This window comes from Moschus berezovskii, chromosome 16, assembly GCF_049115385.1.
Source record: "Moschus berezovskii isolate FMDL1 chromosome 16, NW_MosBer_1.0, whole genome shotgun sequence".
NCBI lineage: Eukaryota > Metazoa > Chordata > Mammalia > Artiodactyla > Moschidae > Moschus > Moschus berezovskii.
In genome coordinates this window covers 36,450,948-36,469,182 of record NC_142475.1, presented here as the reverse complement: position 1 = coordinate 36,469,182, position 18,235 = coordinate 36,450,948, and the positions used below count along the sequence as shown (strand labels likewise).

General features: G+C 40.5%; 1 protein-coding gene across 9 annotated transcripts in view; it reads right to left on the bottom strand.

Annotated features, from left to right (window-relative positions):
* Positions 1-18,235, bottom strand: part of COLEC10 (collectin subfamily member 10) — a 529,589-nt gene that overhangs the window by 33,279 nt on the left and 478,075 nt on the right. The window contains exon 1 of one of the 9 annotated variants that reach the window (XM_055431833.2): positions 17,374-18,021. The exons of the other annotated variants lie outside the window; for them this stretch is intronic. Coding sequence (XP_055287808.2) covers positions 17,374-17,521 — 148 coding nt within the window. The 5' untranslated portion in view covers positions 17,522-18,021. Of the gene's footprint in view, positions 1-17,373; positions 18,022-18,235 lie in introns of those variants that run through there. 9 annotated transcript variants of the gene reach the window in all.

Below are 18,235 nucleotides of genomic sequence, written 5' to 3'. Positions count from 1 at the left end.
GATTTCCTCCTTGGAACCTTCAGGTCTTTTGCAGTCACTGCATGTCTGAGTAACGAGGAAAACAACAGCAACTAACATTATCCTTAACGCCAAATACAACATTGAGCTTTGTGGGACAGGTTTTCTTCTGTTTGAACATACATTCAAAATTTAAATGCCCTCATAGCCAAGTCAGTAGAAACAAATGCAAGGAGGGTGTATCCAATCTGTCTAGACTGCGTGGTGACCCACAACGCAATGCAGTGGTAAAGAACAGGGCATGGGGGATCGGCACTCACAGGCTGTGAGAACTTAGCAACCTGCATCAACTCTTTCAGCCTCGGTTTCCTCTTCAGTAAAACAAAACTGTGAAATGTCTTCCACAGAGTATTGTGGAGATGAGTAAAGTGATGATACCTGCAAGGGCCACATGGTACTGGAATGCAGTGAGTACTTGAGAAATACTACTGGGTTGGCAAAAACATTATTGGGGTTTTTCATAAGATGTTGTACAAAAACTCAAACTAAAGTTTTGGTCAACCCAGTGCATTATGATAGGCCCCTAGAATTTCTAGCCACTAGAAAAATTAGAGGGATACAAATTTTGTAATTACTTATAGGGAAAAGAATCTGAAAAATATGCATATATTTATATATAATTTATATATATATAACTGAATCACTTTGAAGCTAACCTGAAACTAGCACAACATTGTAAATCAACTATACTTCAAATTTAAAAAATAAAATAGAATGAGAACCCCCCTCAAAAAAAAATGTGAAAAAAACAAAAAGAAATTAGAGTGATACGAAGAGAAGCCAAAGGGAAGCAATGTCCCTCTCAGCTCATACCTTGGCTGTGATGTGAGTGTTTCCCATGCCCTGGGTGATACGTATTTTTGTTTCCAGAGATGTGTGCTTCTGGCATTGAAATGTTTATAAACCCTACAGATGGAACATACAATATTTTGTCTGAAGTTCATGCCAGCACATAATGGGGGTGGAAGCAAATTTAAAGAAAAAGAATAGTAGTAGTAGTATTGTGTAAGTCATAGCTCTGTTACTATATAGATGAACAGCCCGATCCATGGATATCCAAATTGTCTGTGAGAAAGGCAGTCCTGCCTGCTGACTCTCACTGAAAAAGACCAAAAGTTACTGAGCAGGACCCATTGGGCCTTTCTAGGACGGGCCTTCCCCTACCTATAACCTTTGCTTTAGCTCCTCTCTGAAATACCTAGATAATGGTATCTGATGCACATTTCTTGAGTTTTTTTTTGCAGATGTGAAAACCCCCACCAAATGAAGATGTTCACTACTTGATGACCATGAGCATATAGTCCCCAGACCTTCTGGAGCCTAAAGAGTATAAAATTAACCCCTGTGACACCACCGTGTTACCTCACCATCAGCCAATCAGAGACTTGTACACAAGCATATCAGGTACCCTGTGGACCCCACCACCAACACACCTCACCCAGCTTTTAAAAATGCTTTGCTGAAACCCTTCTGGGAGCACGAAGCTTTTTGGGTCATGAGGAACCTCATCTCCTTGCATGGCCCTGCAGGAAATATTTCTCTGCTTCCAAACGTTTCAGTTTGTTTGTTTGTTTGGCCGCACTGTGTGTCGGGTGCATGAACTTGGTTAACAAAAATATAATTAAGAGTAAAGACTGTAGGTTGTGTGATTAGCTTCTATAGAGAGGAAATGCCTAAAAATTATTTAGGATCTGTTTTCAACTGCCTATTGCAGTTGGACTGTGAAGAAGGCTGATCGCCGAAGAATCGATGCTTTTGAACTGTGGTGTTGGAGAAGACTCCTGAGAGTCCCTTATACTGCAAGGAGATCCAACCAGTCCATTCTAAAGGAGATCAACCCTGGATGTTCATTGGAGGGACTGATGCTAAAGCTGAAACTGCAATACTTAGGCCACCTCATGTGACGAGTTGACTCACTGGAAAAGACTGTGATGCTGGGAAAGGTTGGGGGCGGGAGGAGAAGGGGACGACGGAGAATGAGATGGCTGGATGGCATCACCGACTCTGTGGACATGAATTTGAGTGTACTCCGGGGGTTGGTGATGGACAGGGAGGCCTGGCGTGCTGTGATTCATGGGGTCGCGGAGAATCGGACACGACTGAGCGACTGAACTGAACTGAACTGAACTGATTGCAGTTTTACATCTGGATGTTCACAGGCAACTCAAAGAGAGTTTGGAACTCAGTACAATCTGCCAATTTTCTTCTGAAATATACACCCCCTTCACCCTCTCCCAACAGCTCTAATGTATGTCTTCTTTTTAATTTATGTTCCACCGGGACCTTTTCACATCCTTCAATCTATTGTCACCACTTCTAAGAGATTTATCTGCCTGAAAAACAAGATGTAATTTACGTCATTCTCCTACTTAAAAACTTCCATTGGTTCCTTAGGTTTAAACTATCATTTCATTGGTCAGACCTGATAAATATCACTACTTCTAGAGAACAGCTATGAAAATGGAAAAGAAAAAGAGAAAGAGAGAGAGAAGAAGAAGAAGAAGAAAGAAAACCCAAAGTACAATGAAAATTAGATTAACAAAGAATAATGAAGCATATGAATATTTACATAGAAGTCATTGGAGCTAGGACAGGGAAAATAATTCTGTCTTCTACTTTATTAAAATATCAATCCTATTTACCTAAATGGAGGTAGAATAACACTTAACTCCTCCTCCAGTGGATACCACTTCTCTAAGACTAGGTCTCTGATGAGCAGAAAATTGAGTCAATAATTTTGTTACATTGTGATATTTTTTTTGACAGGGCAGAGTAACTGAATCCTAACATCCCACCCCTATTCATATTTCTAATTTCAAAAAAGTAAGGCAGAAAGAGATGGAGAAGGATGGGCAATGGAATGAAGCATTTTCGTAGATTCTGTTCCCAGTAAAAAAAAAAAAAAAAACTTTTTAGGAAGATGCAGAAACACCTTGGCTGCCATGAATGCTGGCCATTTTAGTTTTGCACGTGCTCATTTGTCAGGAGTTAAAATGTTAGTCTGTTGCTGGACATTTTAGTTTTACACGCTCATTTGTTGAGACTTAAAAAGTTAGCCAGTCAGAAAGAGGGAGCAGGAAAATGTGCCATTTTTGTATGGTTGAGCAACACTGGAATAACACTGACATGGCATTATTGCTCCCCGGGATCATCAGAAGATGATGATATAGATGATATGGATCTAGATCTAGATATTGTTGACTAAAAAAACATGCAGAACCTAAAAGTTGAGCTGTTTTATTCAGCGGAAATTTTTAGTACCTCAAGTCCAAGAGGAAGGTAATATCTCAAGTAACCCTGAGAGAACTGCTTCGAGAGTGAGCAGGGAGCTAGGATATATAGGAGTTTTGCAACAAAGGGCAGCTAGTTGGAACAAAAGATTATTGTTAATTAAAAAAAAAAACAACAACAGAAACGATATCCCTCGGAATTCAACACTTTTCTATGTATGGGCGGATGCAAGAGGCTGGGCTCACTGAAATAATTTCTCTGATGTGGACCTCAGTTATCTGGCCAGTGTCCATGTTTCGCACCCTGAGCTTTCTCGGGGCTCATGTAGGGAGTGGCTGCAGTCTGATCGCTGCTGTTTGCTATGCTAAATCACTTCAGTTGTGTCTGACTCTTTGTGACCCTATGGACCATAGCCTGCCAGGCTCCTCTGTCCCTGGGATTCTCCAGGCATGAATACTGGAGTGGATTGCCATGCCCTCCTCCAGGGGATCTTCCCCATCCAAAGTTCAATTCCATGTCTCAGGTCTCCTGCATTGGCAGGCAGGTTCTTTACCACTAGTGCCACCTGGGAAAGCCCCTGATGGCTGCTAGATGAAAGGTATTCTTCATTTCTTTTCTGAGTTCCCTCAGGGCTCACTGGTTGACCCTCCAAAGTGGCTTCTATCACTGATGATTGTGACATGTTTTGTTTACTGATATGGCAGGCAATATTTTATTTCTCAATATATATACATATACATGTGTTAAGTGTGTGTGTGTGTGTGTTCAGTCATATCCGGCATTTTTTTGCAACCCTAAGGACTACAGACCATCTGTTCCTCTGTCCACAGGATTTTCCAGTCAAGAATACTGGAGCGGGTTGCCATTTCCTACTCTGCGGGATCTTCCCAATCCAGGGATTGAACCTGAGTCTCTTGCATTTCCTGCATTGGCAGGTGTATTCTTTACCACTGAGTTGCCTGGGAATATTTATTAATAAAAGTGGCCCATTTTAACAAAAGTAATGTGCCCTTAGGAGTACTCTCATCTAGGAAAGCAGGTCATATCCCTCGCCTTTGCACACTCTGTGTGAGCTTTATTTCAATGTATTTGGTCTCTGTCTATAGTCTAGCACTGGCTTTGCCCCGAGATCATTGGTCACATTGTCCAGCTTTGCTCTTCAAGTGCTAGGGCAGCACTGATAAATACATCGAGAGACGCTCCTTTCTGGTATATCAAAGCCTCCCAGCCTCTGGGGACTTTCACTGTCACACTTGCTGCCTCACTCCATCTCCCAACTTCCTATTGGACACATGGGCCTCTTCCTTTTGGTGGTCTGGTCATATGGTCACTCAGCGTGTGGTCTGATGAAAGAGAGGTGACTTTGTCATAGCTCTGAATATCAAAATTTTTTTCTAGATATCTGTTCATCTCAGGCCAGGCAGAATGAGAAAAGGAATATTTCCACCCATATCAGTAAAGAAAGGATGTTACAGTCAACAGTGATTGCAAGTCACCACTGATGGTGAGCCCTGAGGGAACTCAGGAAGGAAAGAATACCTGCCATTTCGCAGCCACCAGAATACAGCCAATACCAAAACCAGACTGATTACATTCTTTGCAGCCAAAGATGGAAAAGCTCTAAATAGTCAGCAAAAACAAGACTGGGAGTAGACTGTGGCTCAGATCATGAACACCTTATTGCCATATTCAGATTTAAATTGAAGAAAGCAGGGAAAACCACTAGACTATTCAGGTATGACCTAAATCAAACCTCTTATGACTATACAGTAGAAGTGAGAAATATATTAAAGGGATTAGGTCTGATAGAGTGCCTGAAGAACTATGTACAATGTAGTGATCAAGAACATCCCCAAGAAAAGAAATGCAAAAAGGCAAAATGGTTGTCTGAGGAGGCCTTACAAATAGCTGTGAAAAGAAGAGAAGCTAAAGGCAAAGGAGAAAAGGAAAGATATACCCATTTGAATGCAGAGTTCCAAAGAATAACAAGGAGAGATAAGAAAGCCTTCCTCAGCGATCAATGCAAAGAAATAGAGGAAAACATCTCTTCAAGAAAATTAGAGATACCAAGGGAACATTCCATGCAAAGATGGGCACAATAAAGAACAGAAATGGTATGGACCTAACAGAAGCAGAAGATATTAAGAAGAGGTGGCAAGAATACACAGAAGAACTGTACAAAAAAGATTTTCATGGCTCAGATAACCATGATGGTGTGATCACTCACCTAGAGCCAGACATCCTGAAGTGTGAAGTCCAGTGGGCCTTAGGAAGCATCACTAGGAACAAAGCTAGTGGAGGTGATAGAATTCCAGTTGAGCTATTTCAAATCCTAAAAGACGATGCTGTGAAAGAGCTGCACGACATATGCCAGCAAATCTGGAGAACTCAGCAGTGGCCACAGAACTGGAAAAGGTCAGTTTTAATTCCAATCCCAGAGAAAGGCAATGCCAAAGAATGCTCAAACTACCACACAAGTGCTCTCATTTCACATGCTAGCAAAGTCATGCTCAAAATTCTCCAAGCCAGGCTTCAACAGTACATGAACCATGAACTCCCAGATGAACAAGTTGGATTTAGAAAAGGCAGAAGAATCAGAGATCAAATTGCCAACATCCACTGGATCATCAAAAAAGCAAGAGAGTTCCAGAAAAACATCCACTTCTGCTTTATTGACTTTGCCGAAGCCTTTGACTATGTGGCTCACAATAAACTGTGAAAATTCTGAAAGAGATGGGAATACCAGACCACCTGACCTGCCTCTTGAGAAATCTGTATGCAGATCAGGAAGCAACAGTTAGAACTGGACATGGAACAACAGACTGGTTCCAAATCGGGAAAGGAGTACGTCAAAGCTGTATACTGTCACCCTGCTTATTTCACTTATATGCAGAGTACATCATGAGGAACACTGGGCCGGAAGAAGCACAAGCTGGAATCAAGATTGCCAGGAGAAATATCAATAACCTCAGATGCGCAGATGACACCACCCTTATGGCAGAAAGCAAAAAGAACTAAACAGCCTCTTGATGAAAGTGAAAGAGGAAAGTGAAAAAGTTGGCTTAAAGCTCAACATTCAGAAAACTAAGATCATGGCATCCACTCACATCACTTCATGGCAAATAGATGGGAAAACAGTGGAAACAGTGAGAGAATTTTTTGGGGGCGGGGGGGCTCCAAAATCACTGCAGATGGTGACTGCATTCATGAAATGAAAAGACGCTTGCTCCTTGGAAGAAAAGTTATGACCAATCTAGACAGCATATTAAAAAGCAGAGACATTACTTTGCCAACAAGGTCCGTCTAGTCAAGCCTATGGTTTTTCCAGTAGTCAAGTGTGGATGTGAGAGTTGGACTAGAAAGAAAACTGAGTGCTGTAGAATTGATGCTTTTGAACTGCGGTATAGGAAAAGACTCGTGAGAGTCCCTTGGATTGGAAGAAGATCCAACCAGTCCATCCTAAATGAAATCAGTCCTGAATATTCATCGGAAGGACTGATGTTGAAGCTGAAACTCCCATACTTTGGCCACCTGATGCAAAGAACTGAATCATTTGAGAGCCCGTGATGCTGGGAAAGACTGAAGGCTCAAGGAGAAGGGGACAACAGAGGATGAGATGGTTGTATGCCATCACCATCGCGATGGACATGAGTTTGAGTAGGCTTTGGGTGTTGATGTTGGACAGGGAAGCCTGGAGTGCTGTAGTTCATGGGGTCACAAAGAGTTGGACACGACTGAGCGACTGAATTGAACTTAACTGAGACTACAGCCACTCCCTAAGAAAACTCAGCTCAGGAAGAGTTTTCACTCCATATATGAAAACAAAGAACACTGGCCCCAGGTAGCTGAGATGCATATCAAAGGAACGGTTTCTGAAGTGATAAATTCCTTAACTTGAGATATCTGGTTTTCTTTTAATTAACAATAGTCTTTTGATGTTCAGACTACCTGACCTTCCTTGTGAAACTTCTCTATAACCTGACTGCCCCCATCACCTCCTCAGAGCAGTTCTCTCAAGGTTACTTGAAATGCTGCCTCCCTGGCTTGAAGTCCTAAAAATTCCCACTGGTTAAAACATAGCTCTCAGCTTTTAGGTTGTGAATACTTTTTAAGTCAACAAGAATACACCATGTAAACTACTTTTGACTGCAACTGATATTGTAATGTCTTATATGTATACTCATCCTGGGTGATATGTGAAATAAATGACCTTCAAAAGGATCATAAGCTTTAGTTTCCTTCTCTTTAAATAGAGATAATGATTCCTATAGCATGTCAGTAGAGCCAAAGCAAAATAATGGATAAACCTTTGTGAATTCTAAAGACTCATATTCATGTAATTTATTTCACAGATACAAGTATTTTCAGGAGACTTGAAATGATGTTTTCAGATCAAGAATAACCATGATAAAAAATTTGAAAACAATTATTCAGATGTTACTTCAATTGAGTCTCTGAGTGTCAGATTTTAACCACATATATTTATAAGTCTTTCTTAAAAGAGTAGAGAAAACCATAAAGTATAATTTAAAGAATTCTAAAAAAGTATAGAATATTGCAGATCAAATACCAGTGCAAAAACCAGACAGACTGGTTATCAGTTGGAATATACTGTAAAGATGTGGAGGAACCAAATAAAACCATTTCTAACAGAATTAGAAAGTGTCCAGAAGTAGAATTTCATAAGTACAAATAAAAAGATAGATCTAAGTTGTATCTGGCCTCTCTCTATATATATATGGCTAATGACCTAAGACCGACAGAAGTGCCTGCCCAGGGCACAGACTCTGGTTATAGGAAAATGGTTCTTATAGGAAAAAAAAAAAGAAGAAAAACCCAGGAATATCATTCTCTCCCTTGGAGTTTGCTAATCTATGATTTCCTAATACTTAAACAGTCCTTGACAGTGTGTTAAGGACAGTGCTAAGTGTTTTATGTGGCTTAACTCATTTCTCCTCATCACAGTCCTATGAAGCAGTCATGCCATTATCAACCCATCTTTCAGATAAAAAGACTGAGGCTTGCTTTTTTTATGTCTTTATTCATTTAATCCTAGTACATTCCTAGGGAGTATTTATACTATTATTCCTGTTTAATTGATCAGAAGTCCTAGGTTAAGTTGGAGAGTTAGGAAAAAGAAGCCACATTAACAAAGAGAAATGGTGAACTCAAGTTTGTGAACTTCTGATAAATAAAAGTTTACTTTGCAATGAGACTAAAATAGGCAGGAAATGGCAGCAAGGTGCAGAAGGGGGTCCTTTACCCTGGTAGATTTCTGTCTGTAGAACCAAGGTTACCACCTATGACCCTTTGTTTAGGGCTGTGGGGAGAGGCTTATGGTGACTAGTAACAACAGTGGTTCAGTTCAGCTCAGTCGCTCAGTTGTGTCCAATTCTTTGTGACCCCATGGACTGCAGCATGACAGGCTTTCCTGTCCATCACCAGCTCCTGGAGTTTACTCAAACCCACGTCCACTGAGTCGGTGATGCTATCCAACCATCTCATCCTCTGCCATCCCCTTCTCCTCCAGCCTTCAATCTTTCCCAACATTAGAGGCTCTTCAAATGACTCAGTTCTTCGCATCAGGTGGCCAAAGTATTGGAGTTTCAGCTTCAACATCAGTCCTTCAAATAAATATTCAGGACTGGTTGGATCTTCTTGAAATCCAAGGGACTCACAAGAGTCTTCTCCAACACCACAGTTCAAAAGCATCAATTCTTCAGCACTCAGCTTTCTTTCTAATCCAACTCTCACATCCATACATGACTACTGGAAAAACCATAGTTTTGACTAGATGGACCTTTGTTGGCAAAGTAATATCTCTGCTTTTTAATGTGCTGTCTAAGTTGGTCATAACTTTCCTTCCAAGGAGTAAGCGTCTTTTAATTTCGTGGCTGCAATCACTATCTGCAGTGATTTTGGAGGCCCCCAAAATAAAGTCTGCCACTGTTTCCACTGTTTTCCCATCTATTTGCCATGAATTGATGGGAGTGGATGCCATGATCTTAGTTTTCTGAATGTTGAGATGTAGAAGCTCATGAAAAAAAAGAAAATGATAGCTGTCTATGCTGAACATGTCTTAATTTTCAGATTAAGCATTTGAGATTGGCAATACAATTATCTCCATTTGGAAAACAGGGACACCGAGGCTGATAAATGTTGTTTGTTGTTGTTTTAGTCGCTAAATTGTGTCCGACTTTTGCAACCTCGTAGACTGTAGCCTACCAGGCTCCTCTGTCTATGGGATTTCCCAGGCAAGAATACTGGAGCGGGTTGTCATTTCTTTCTCCAGGGGCTCTTCCTGACCCAGCAATCAAATCTGTGTCTCCTGCATCGGCAGGAGCCACTGAGCCACCCGGGAACTCCAGATGGGTAAGTAACAGAGCTCAAATTCAAAAACCATATATTCTATCTTCAAAGTGCATGATCTTTATCAACATGTGAGTTTCTATTACTACAATCTCTAGTAACGATTGATATATAGCCAAATTATTATGTAAGTAAGTTGTGGGAAAAAATGGCATGCTGCTGCTGCTGCTGCTAAGTCGCTTCAGTCGTGTCCGACTCTGTGAGACCCTATAGATGGAAGCCCACCAGGCTCCCCCATCCCTGGGATTCTCCAGGCAAGACCACTGGAGTGAGTTGCCATTTAGTTATGGGGAAAAATGGCATAGGTCATGCATAAAACTTTATTAAATGAAACAAACTAATTTTTTTTTTGTCATCACCTACTGACTCATCTTTGTTCACACTTTGATTGACTGAAGTTTTATTCTTCCCGTCCTGACCTAACCTTGAACTCTTTTCTTGAAATCTATTCAAAGGGTAAAGGTGAGGGGGGAAAGAGTTTCAGAACACCCATATACTGGAATATAAAGTTGAAAAAGCCAAGCCACTTAAAATTTTGGTCCGTCCTCATGCATAGCATACATATTAACACGCTTAATGAAAGACTCTAGTGAATTAATATAATTAATATAAAGGTTTTAGGAAAATACCTACTTGCTTAACCTCTCTGATAAAGTCACCAGAAAGAACTCAGCAGCTTAATCTGTATCAAGGTGACCGAGCTAAAACAATTCTGTACCATGTTTATACACTGACCTCCTTTTCTAATGTTAATTTATAACTCCAAGGGAAGGATCATTTCATGCCTAATGAGGATGACAAAACGTGAGGACAATGATATAACATGGTGAAATGGAACAATGTTTACTGATTGGGAATCTGGAAGATGACTGTTAGCTCTGCCACCGATGAGCAGCTGTGTGACCTAGAACAAGTTACTTTATGTCTCTGGGCTTCAGTTTTCACAAATGTGAAAATAACTGGGGTTAAATTAAGTAATCTGGAATTACTTTAAAAAGGTACAGTTACTTCAAAAGTTACTTCCAGTCAGAGTGTGGAAGTGACCCAGATACTGTTGGGCATACTGGCCATCTGTTTGGAAACTGAAAACACTCCTGAAAAGTGTGTCAATTGTTGGGATCCAGGGCCATGTTCAGAAAAATAGTGAGTGGCCAGAAGAAGTCTAAAAACTAGAGGTAAGGAGTTTTCTGACAAAGAAATTATCCCAAAGAAAGAGGTTTACATACTGGCAAAGCCATGTGATCTCATAGTGTCTGGCCCTCAAAGATTAGTGCTCTTGTCCACCCATGCATGGGTTCCATAGGGATGGATAGGATTTTTAAGCCAAAACTTAAGTATAATAGCTATTTCATCCTGCCCTGTAAAATCCTCTGATGTAAAATCTCAACACCAGTTGGGACCCCTCCAGCTGATTAGATGGTTTAGCACTATGATTGGAGTGTGGAGTCCAATTGGGATTGAATTGAGTTCCAACCCACCACCTTCCAACTGTGTGAACTTAGGCTAGTGACTTAATAGTTCTGAACCTCAGTTTCTTCATCTCTCAAATAAGAATTATAATGTCTCCTCTCTCAAAGTCTATTGAGAGAGTTTAACTTAAAAATTGCTGGAAAGCATTCAGGCAGTGCCTGGCCAGTAGCATCAGTTCAATGCGTGCTAGTATTACTATTGCCACCACCATGGCTGAGATTGCCATTACAATCAAACTGAAGAGGAGAGAGCCTTTCTCGGCTGCACGAGTTCATCACAGGCCACAAGTGTCGAGTGATGATCATTACTTGTAAATTTGCAGTGTCCTCAGAAGCAAAGGGAAGCCTTCCTTACTGAGTGAAGTGTCATTGAGTTAGTGGTCAGGCCAGGCCAACACAGGGGCACCAGGGGAGCTGCGCACTGCTGTGCTTACAGAAAACCAGTGGCCACTGGTGGGAAAGTTCTTTAAGGACTGAAGGGGTGAAATGAAAGTGCCTTCTGAGAGCAGTTGTTGTTGTTGTTTGAAGCATTGCACAACTTATGGGGGGATCTGCAGAATATCCTTGGAAAGTATTTTCAAGGAACTGTCAGGAGATCTTGGAAAATCTGGGTCTATTCATTGCATCAAAAGGGAAGCCCCGGTGACTCAGTGGTAAAGAATCTGCCTGCCAATGCAAGAGACACACAAGAGACTCAGGTTCAGTCCCTGGATCGGGAAGATCCTCTGGAGTAGGAAATGGCAACCCATTCCGATATTCTTGCCTGGGAAATCCCATGGACAGAGGAGCCTGACAGGGGTCCAAGGGGTTGCAAATGGGTGGAACATGACTTAGCGACTAAAAAAACAATTGCACCGAAAATATTTATTGAGCTATCACTATGTGTCAGAAATTCTTCCAGGGTCTCTGCCTTCATGAAACTTGCATTCTAGGACTGACAGTATGTATATAAATAGCAATAATTCTGTGAAAATAATAAAATATCTTGGAAACTATGACAGAAAGTGCAGGGGTCTTCAGGCAGGGCCCCACTGTGCAAATGGCACTGGAGCTAAAACCAAAAATGAGAAGAAGGAACTCTCCTTGGGAAGATTTGGGGCAAGTTTGGGTCAGACAAAAGGAACATCAAGTGCAAAGATCCTGGGTTGGGAATGAGAGACAAAGCAAGGAAGGCTGCAGCAAACAAGTGGGCAAGTAGTTTGAGGTGGGAGAAGTTGGGAGAAGCCAGATGGATCTCAAAGGACCTCTGAGTCCACATGGACACACACACACACAAATGTCATTGAAAGAAAAGCCTCCTAACCTAAAGCCAAAATAAGCTATAGGGTAAAATACCATTCTAAATACCATTTCTAAACAGACGAATGAAGTGATGGAGTTCATTATCAGAGAGGCGAGTCATCACATTCAGCATGTAGTACAGTACAATGCTGGGCTGTGAGGTTGCATAAACTCCATGTTCTGAGGCAGTCTCCTATTCATTTCTCATCAGAAAGGGGTCAGTGGGCTGTATTTTCAAGCGTTATTCTAATAGAAACTAGTAGATGTCATGGAATGACCATGGACCCATACCAGAAGGTCAGGGGTCAAGCTCAAATTGCATGACTATAACATCTAAGTAGAAGACCTTGGAAACTCCACTTGACCTCACCACTTGCTTATCCTTAGGTTTAAAATAATTGCTACCACATATGGCAATTATAGGGCTTCCCTCATAGCTCAGTCAGTAAAGAGTCTGCCTGCAACACAGGAGACCCAGGTTTGATTCCTGGATTGGGAAGATCCCCTGGAGAAGGAAATGCAACTCACTCCAGTATTCTTGCCTGAAGAAACCCATAGACAGAGGAGGCTGGCAGTCTACAGTCTATGGGGTTTCAAGAGTCGGACATGACTGAGCAACTAATCACAGGCACACAGGACAACAGTGAAAATTAAACAAGATAGTGAAGGACAGGGAAGCCTGGCATGCTACAGTCCATGGGGTCAAAAAGAGTCAGTCAGGACCTACTTATCACTCAAATATTTCTTAGTGGTTTTATGTTTCTTTTTTAACATTTCTTATTAAAATTTCTTCCCATGCTGTTTTGAAGTAAAACCACTAGAGGTCAGAATTTCACGTAAATTGTTTAAGGAAACCACCAACGTTGGGGAAAAAAGAATATTTTTCTACTAAGCAGCATAAAATAATAAATTTAAGGTGCAGAAAGAAAAATAAAAATGGCTCTCAACAAATAATTTTTGATAACTAGAGCAATTTCATTCTCAAAACTGCTATTCAATGGACTTAGCCAAATAGGAAGAAGAAGGAAAGACAAATCGATTTTGTTAAGTATCTATTCATGACACAGATACAGTTTAAGGTTCACATTATTATTATCATTATCTGATGTTATTCTTAAAACAGGTTGTCATGAAGCTCATTTTGCAAATGAAGAAACTAAAGTATAGACAGATGTGATACCCCTGAATGAAGATCAAGCAGGTACAAGCCAATGTTTTCCACTAAGTCAAGTTTGTTAAATAGTACAAGAAAAGATGGTGTCTCTGTGTTAGACAACATACTATATGACAGATTAGCATTAACAGTTTTCCGTTTGCCACTCTATATATTTTTATTTAATTCCAAGTCTCCGAAATGAATTGAGGAAAAGTTCCTTTTATTGTCTGTTTCTCAGAGTATTTAGAAGTTTCTGAGCACAGTGCTGATAAATATGGTATTGAGATGATTAGCCATGAAGAAAAATATAGACCAGCTTGCTTTTAGGAAAAAGATTTTGAACAAGAGCAATAATCTAGTTCTTTAAAATGTTTACTTAGCCATCAAACCTTTCTTATCATTTTGTAGAGATAAATATATAAATCTGCCTTATTCAGGGGTGGGGAGGACTATCATCACATTCATAAGAGGACGAGGTAGGGTGGATGGCAGTCTATATCTTGAGGGAAGACAAAAATCGTTTTTGTGTTTTGGGTATCCACAATGTCTAGCACAGGGTGTGCCCTGTGCTAGAGGGCACAGGGAGGAGAGCAGAGGGAGGGCAGTGATGGATAGGCTCTTGATGCTATACGTGTTGTGCACATAGAGGCAATTTGCAAAGAAAAAATGAGTTACGTGGGTCCTGACCCCAAAAGTTTTTAATCTAATACCAGCTTGAAATGTAGGTACAAGCTTTTTCCTTAGCTTGAAACTTTTAGCATTGTTCACGATGCCTGGGTTCCCTGGTGGCTCAGATGGTAAAGCATCTGCCTACAATGTGGGAAACCCAGGTTTAATTCCTGGGTCGGGAAGATCCCCTGGAGAAGGAAATGGCAACCCACTCCAGTACTCTTGCCTGGAAAATCCCATGGACAGAGAGGAGTCTGGTGGACTACAGCCCATGGGATCGAAAAGAGTTCGTCGGACATGACTGAGCGACTTCACTTCACTGATGCCTGGGACTTAGTAGGTATTCAGTATGCTCCAGAATCTTGGAATCACTTTAATAAGAAGGAAACGTGGAATCCATTTGATGCCAGGTCCCTGGGCTTTAGGGGAAGAAGAAATTGAACCAAGTCCATAACAGACTTATTTCTGGAATCCAGGGTTCTTAAGGGGTCCTTCCCAGGTCTTTCTTCCCTGGCAGCACTCACTTCCTTCTGTCACATTCTCACTCGTAATCATCTCATAATTTCTACAAACACTCAGGAAGAGAGTTAAAGGGGTTTCCACTGTTTGGAATCTCAGGAGAGTTGCTAATGGGAAGGGAAAATTTTGTGATAAATTAAAAAATGAGAGTTGGAAGATTCATGTGGACACTGTGCTGGTATCCTATATTAATTGCTCTCTGCTTTCCCTCCTAAATTATTTACCATTTCATTGCTCATGACACTGATACATACATACATATATATATACATATGAAAAGTGTAAAAGTGTTAGTTGCTCAGCTGTGTCTGACTATTTGCAGTCCCATGGACTGTAGCCCACCAGGCTCCTCTGTCCATGGAATTCAACTGGAGTGAGTTGCCATGCCCTTCTCCAAGGGATCCTCCCAACCCAGGAATCGAACCCAGGTCTCCTGCATTGCAGGCAAATTCTTTAGCATCCTGAGGCATCAGGAAAGCGTATATAAATATAAATATATATAAGTGAGGTGAACTCGCTCAGTCGTGTCCGACTCTTTGCGATCTCATGGACTGTAGCCTACCAGACTTCTCCATCCATGGGATTCTCCAGGCAAGAATACTGGAGTGGGTTACCATTTCCTTCTCCAGGGCATCTTCCCGACGCAGGGATCAAACCCGGGTCTCCCGCATTGGAGGCAGACACTTTAACCGCTGAGCCACCAGGTATATATTTATAATTTAACTCATCTCTTGTACATAAAATAGTGCTCAGCACATTCAATATATGTTGGCTGAGTTGAAATGACTAGAAACATTGAATTGAAGTACACTGTCTTTTGGACATTATTTTAGCAATACTTTGTCCATTCTTCCTCCAGTTTGAAAGTTGCAGTTTCTCTGTAAGGAAAACTGCTTAACAGTTCTATTCTCAGATGGATTCTCCCATATGAAAGGACAGAAAATTTTTAATTTTTTAGCATTTTCCATGAACACCCTGGAATCATACAAAATTTCCTCTATTCTGTGAAAAGTCCAGTAATGGTTTTAAGTAAATACTTTGTTTCTGGCCGAAACTTTCTTTTCTGAACATTGACCCTCGCATTATTCATTTATTCACCCAAGAAATTATTCGGAAGCCCCAAGGTCTCATTGTTCTTCCTTGCATTTATTTTATGGTATCAAAGGTTAAAACTTAGATTGCAATCTTAGAAGGAAATTAATGCACTGATTAAGAAAAATGCACTTTAAGCAATACACATTTAAATCACTGACAAGCACAGGGCGATTTTTTTCTGTTGTGTTTTGTTTTGTTTTTTAAGACCTTTTTTCAACTTAAAATTTTAAGCAGTTGCAATTCCCCTAGCCTGGAGAAACATAGCATGAATTACTAACGAAGGAGCACCGATCTGTACTGCAGTGATCACTTTCAGAACAAAAGGGTCAGAGCTGAAACCAAGAAAACAGGAGCATTTTTTTAAATCAACCAGTTGCTTGAAGCGCATTTGGACCTTGGCCCTACTTGAAAAAAAGAAAAGAATTCCAATATTCTAGCATCCTTCTGCTGATGACTCTTGGCCCTAAAGTCTCCACTTGCAAATAAAGAAATGCTTATTTCTATACCACCATCAATCCTTTATTTGTTTTATTTTTATTTATTTATTTATTTTGGAGGGTGTTGTTTGGTTTTGAAGAACATAGAAATTTTATTATAAACATACTGATCTTTCAACATTTACAATAAATGCTATTTGGAAAAGGCAGGCTACAAGAAAAAGGGGAAAAGTGTCTGATGTTATGCAACTATTATGTTCCAGACATTAAATATTTTTGCAAATATTACTTTATTTAAACATTTCCCCAGTGGTGAATGGAGAGGATGATAACACATTCCCCCACCCCTAAGATGAAAGAGCTTAGGTTCAGAGAGTTAAAACTTTTGTTAAAGAGCATATCGCTAGAAAGAAACAAAACAGAAATTTTCAGCCAGGTCCATGTCTCACCAAAGTAATTTTTTCTGTTATCCCACACCACTCAAAATGGACCACACACTTTGATTATGACTGTAGAAAAATATGATTAATAGGGGACACAAGTTTAAAAGACATGGAAGAAATAAAAACAATATGCTGAAATGACAGTGACGTTTTCCTTTTTTGGCTTTTTTAAAAATTACTGCCACCTCCAATTCCTGATGGACCCCTCTTTATTGGAACCCAGGAGTCCATTAATTTATGAAATGTATGAAAGAATTAAAGTTTACTGAGCTTTTGTCTAGTAGCTTTACCAGAATCAGTATGAGAAAACAGTTGGAGTAAAAACAGTCCATGAATAGAGATGTTGTTAACAAAAGGAATCCTGACAGTCACTGACACGTCTCTGTATCCCCCCTGGAGCTGCATGGAAGGCGGAATATCCCCCGGTCCCAGGTGAATTCTATCACATCCCTGTCCCAGGCTTCCACTCCCTCCCCATGTTCTCTTACTTAACATCAAGGGAGATTTTTTTTAAAAGTACCAGGACATTGATTTTCCTAAAATAGAAGGAAAGTAGAACTCAAGGGGGGAGAGTAGAAAACTCTAGGGAGGAGAGTAGAGAAAGTGGGAGCTAGAGTGGCATTGAGGGATGAAGTAAGAGAGCTTACTTATTAGATGGGAAAATTTCCCTTTTTTTCTTTCCTCACCTTTGGGTCCTGGTGAAATGGTATGTGTGGCACAGACTTCAGTCGTAGGACGACTGTCGAGGTCCAGACCCAGACTCTGAATTTGCAAAAGAAAGAGCACCAGGAGAATGAACTGGTTTCTTCGAACTCGGGCTCCAAAACCACCCATTGCTGTGGTTTCCTTAAAAAAGGGCTGCCCCAAAGTGCCAAATAAACAGTTCGATTTTTAATGAAAACTTCTTCTTTGGGGAAGAAAGGGAAATATCTGGAACACACATTCCAAAAAGAGCTGTAAAGACAGGAAGGAAGCATATCCTGGGTTGTTTATTTTCTCAGTATTCCAAATGAGCTGTACATTTTCCAGACTGTTTACTTTCAAGTGACAAGAGTTTATTAAAATTATCTCTGAACTAAACATTCAAGTGTGCAGGTCAGTAGAAACACTCCAGAGAATAGAAGAGATATACCTTTAGCTTAGTATAGGAATGGATAATTTAATGCCCAAATTGCACTTAAATGTTGTGGATGGCTTTGAGCTTTTTAACAAGGAAATATTCATTATCTGCTTCTGGTGGCAGCTGAACACTCTTACTTTTCTCCATGAGCTTATTTCCTTCTCTTGCTACAAAGAATTGTCTTGGGGTTAAACCCCAAAGGAAAGAACACCACTTACTGCAAAGCAATTAGGCAAGAAGTATCAAGAATGTTAAAAATATGTATAGCCTTTGCCCTAGTAACTGGCCTTCTGGTACACTGTCTTAAAGAAATACTCTGAAATGTGGACAAAGCTTTGTTTAAAAGATGTGGCCAAAGGGAAAGGGACATCAATTACCTAATGACATATTATTTAGTAGCTAAGTCATGTTTGACTCTTTTCTAACCC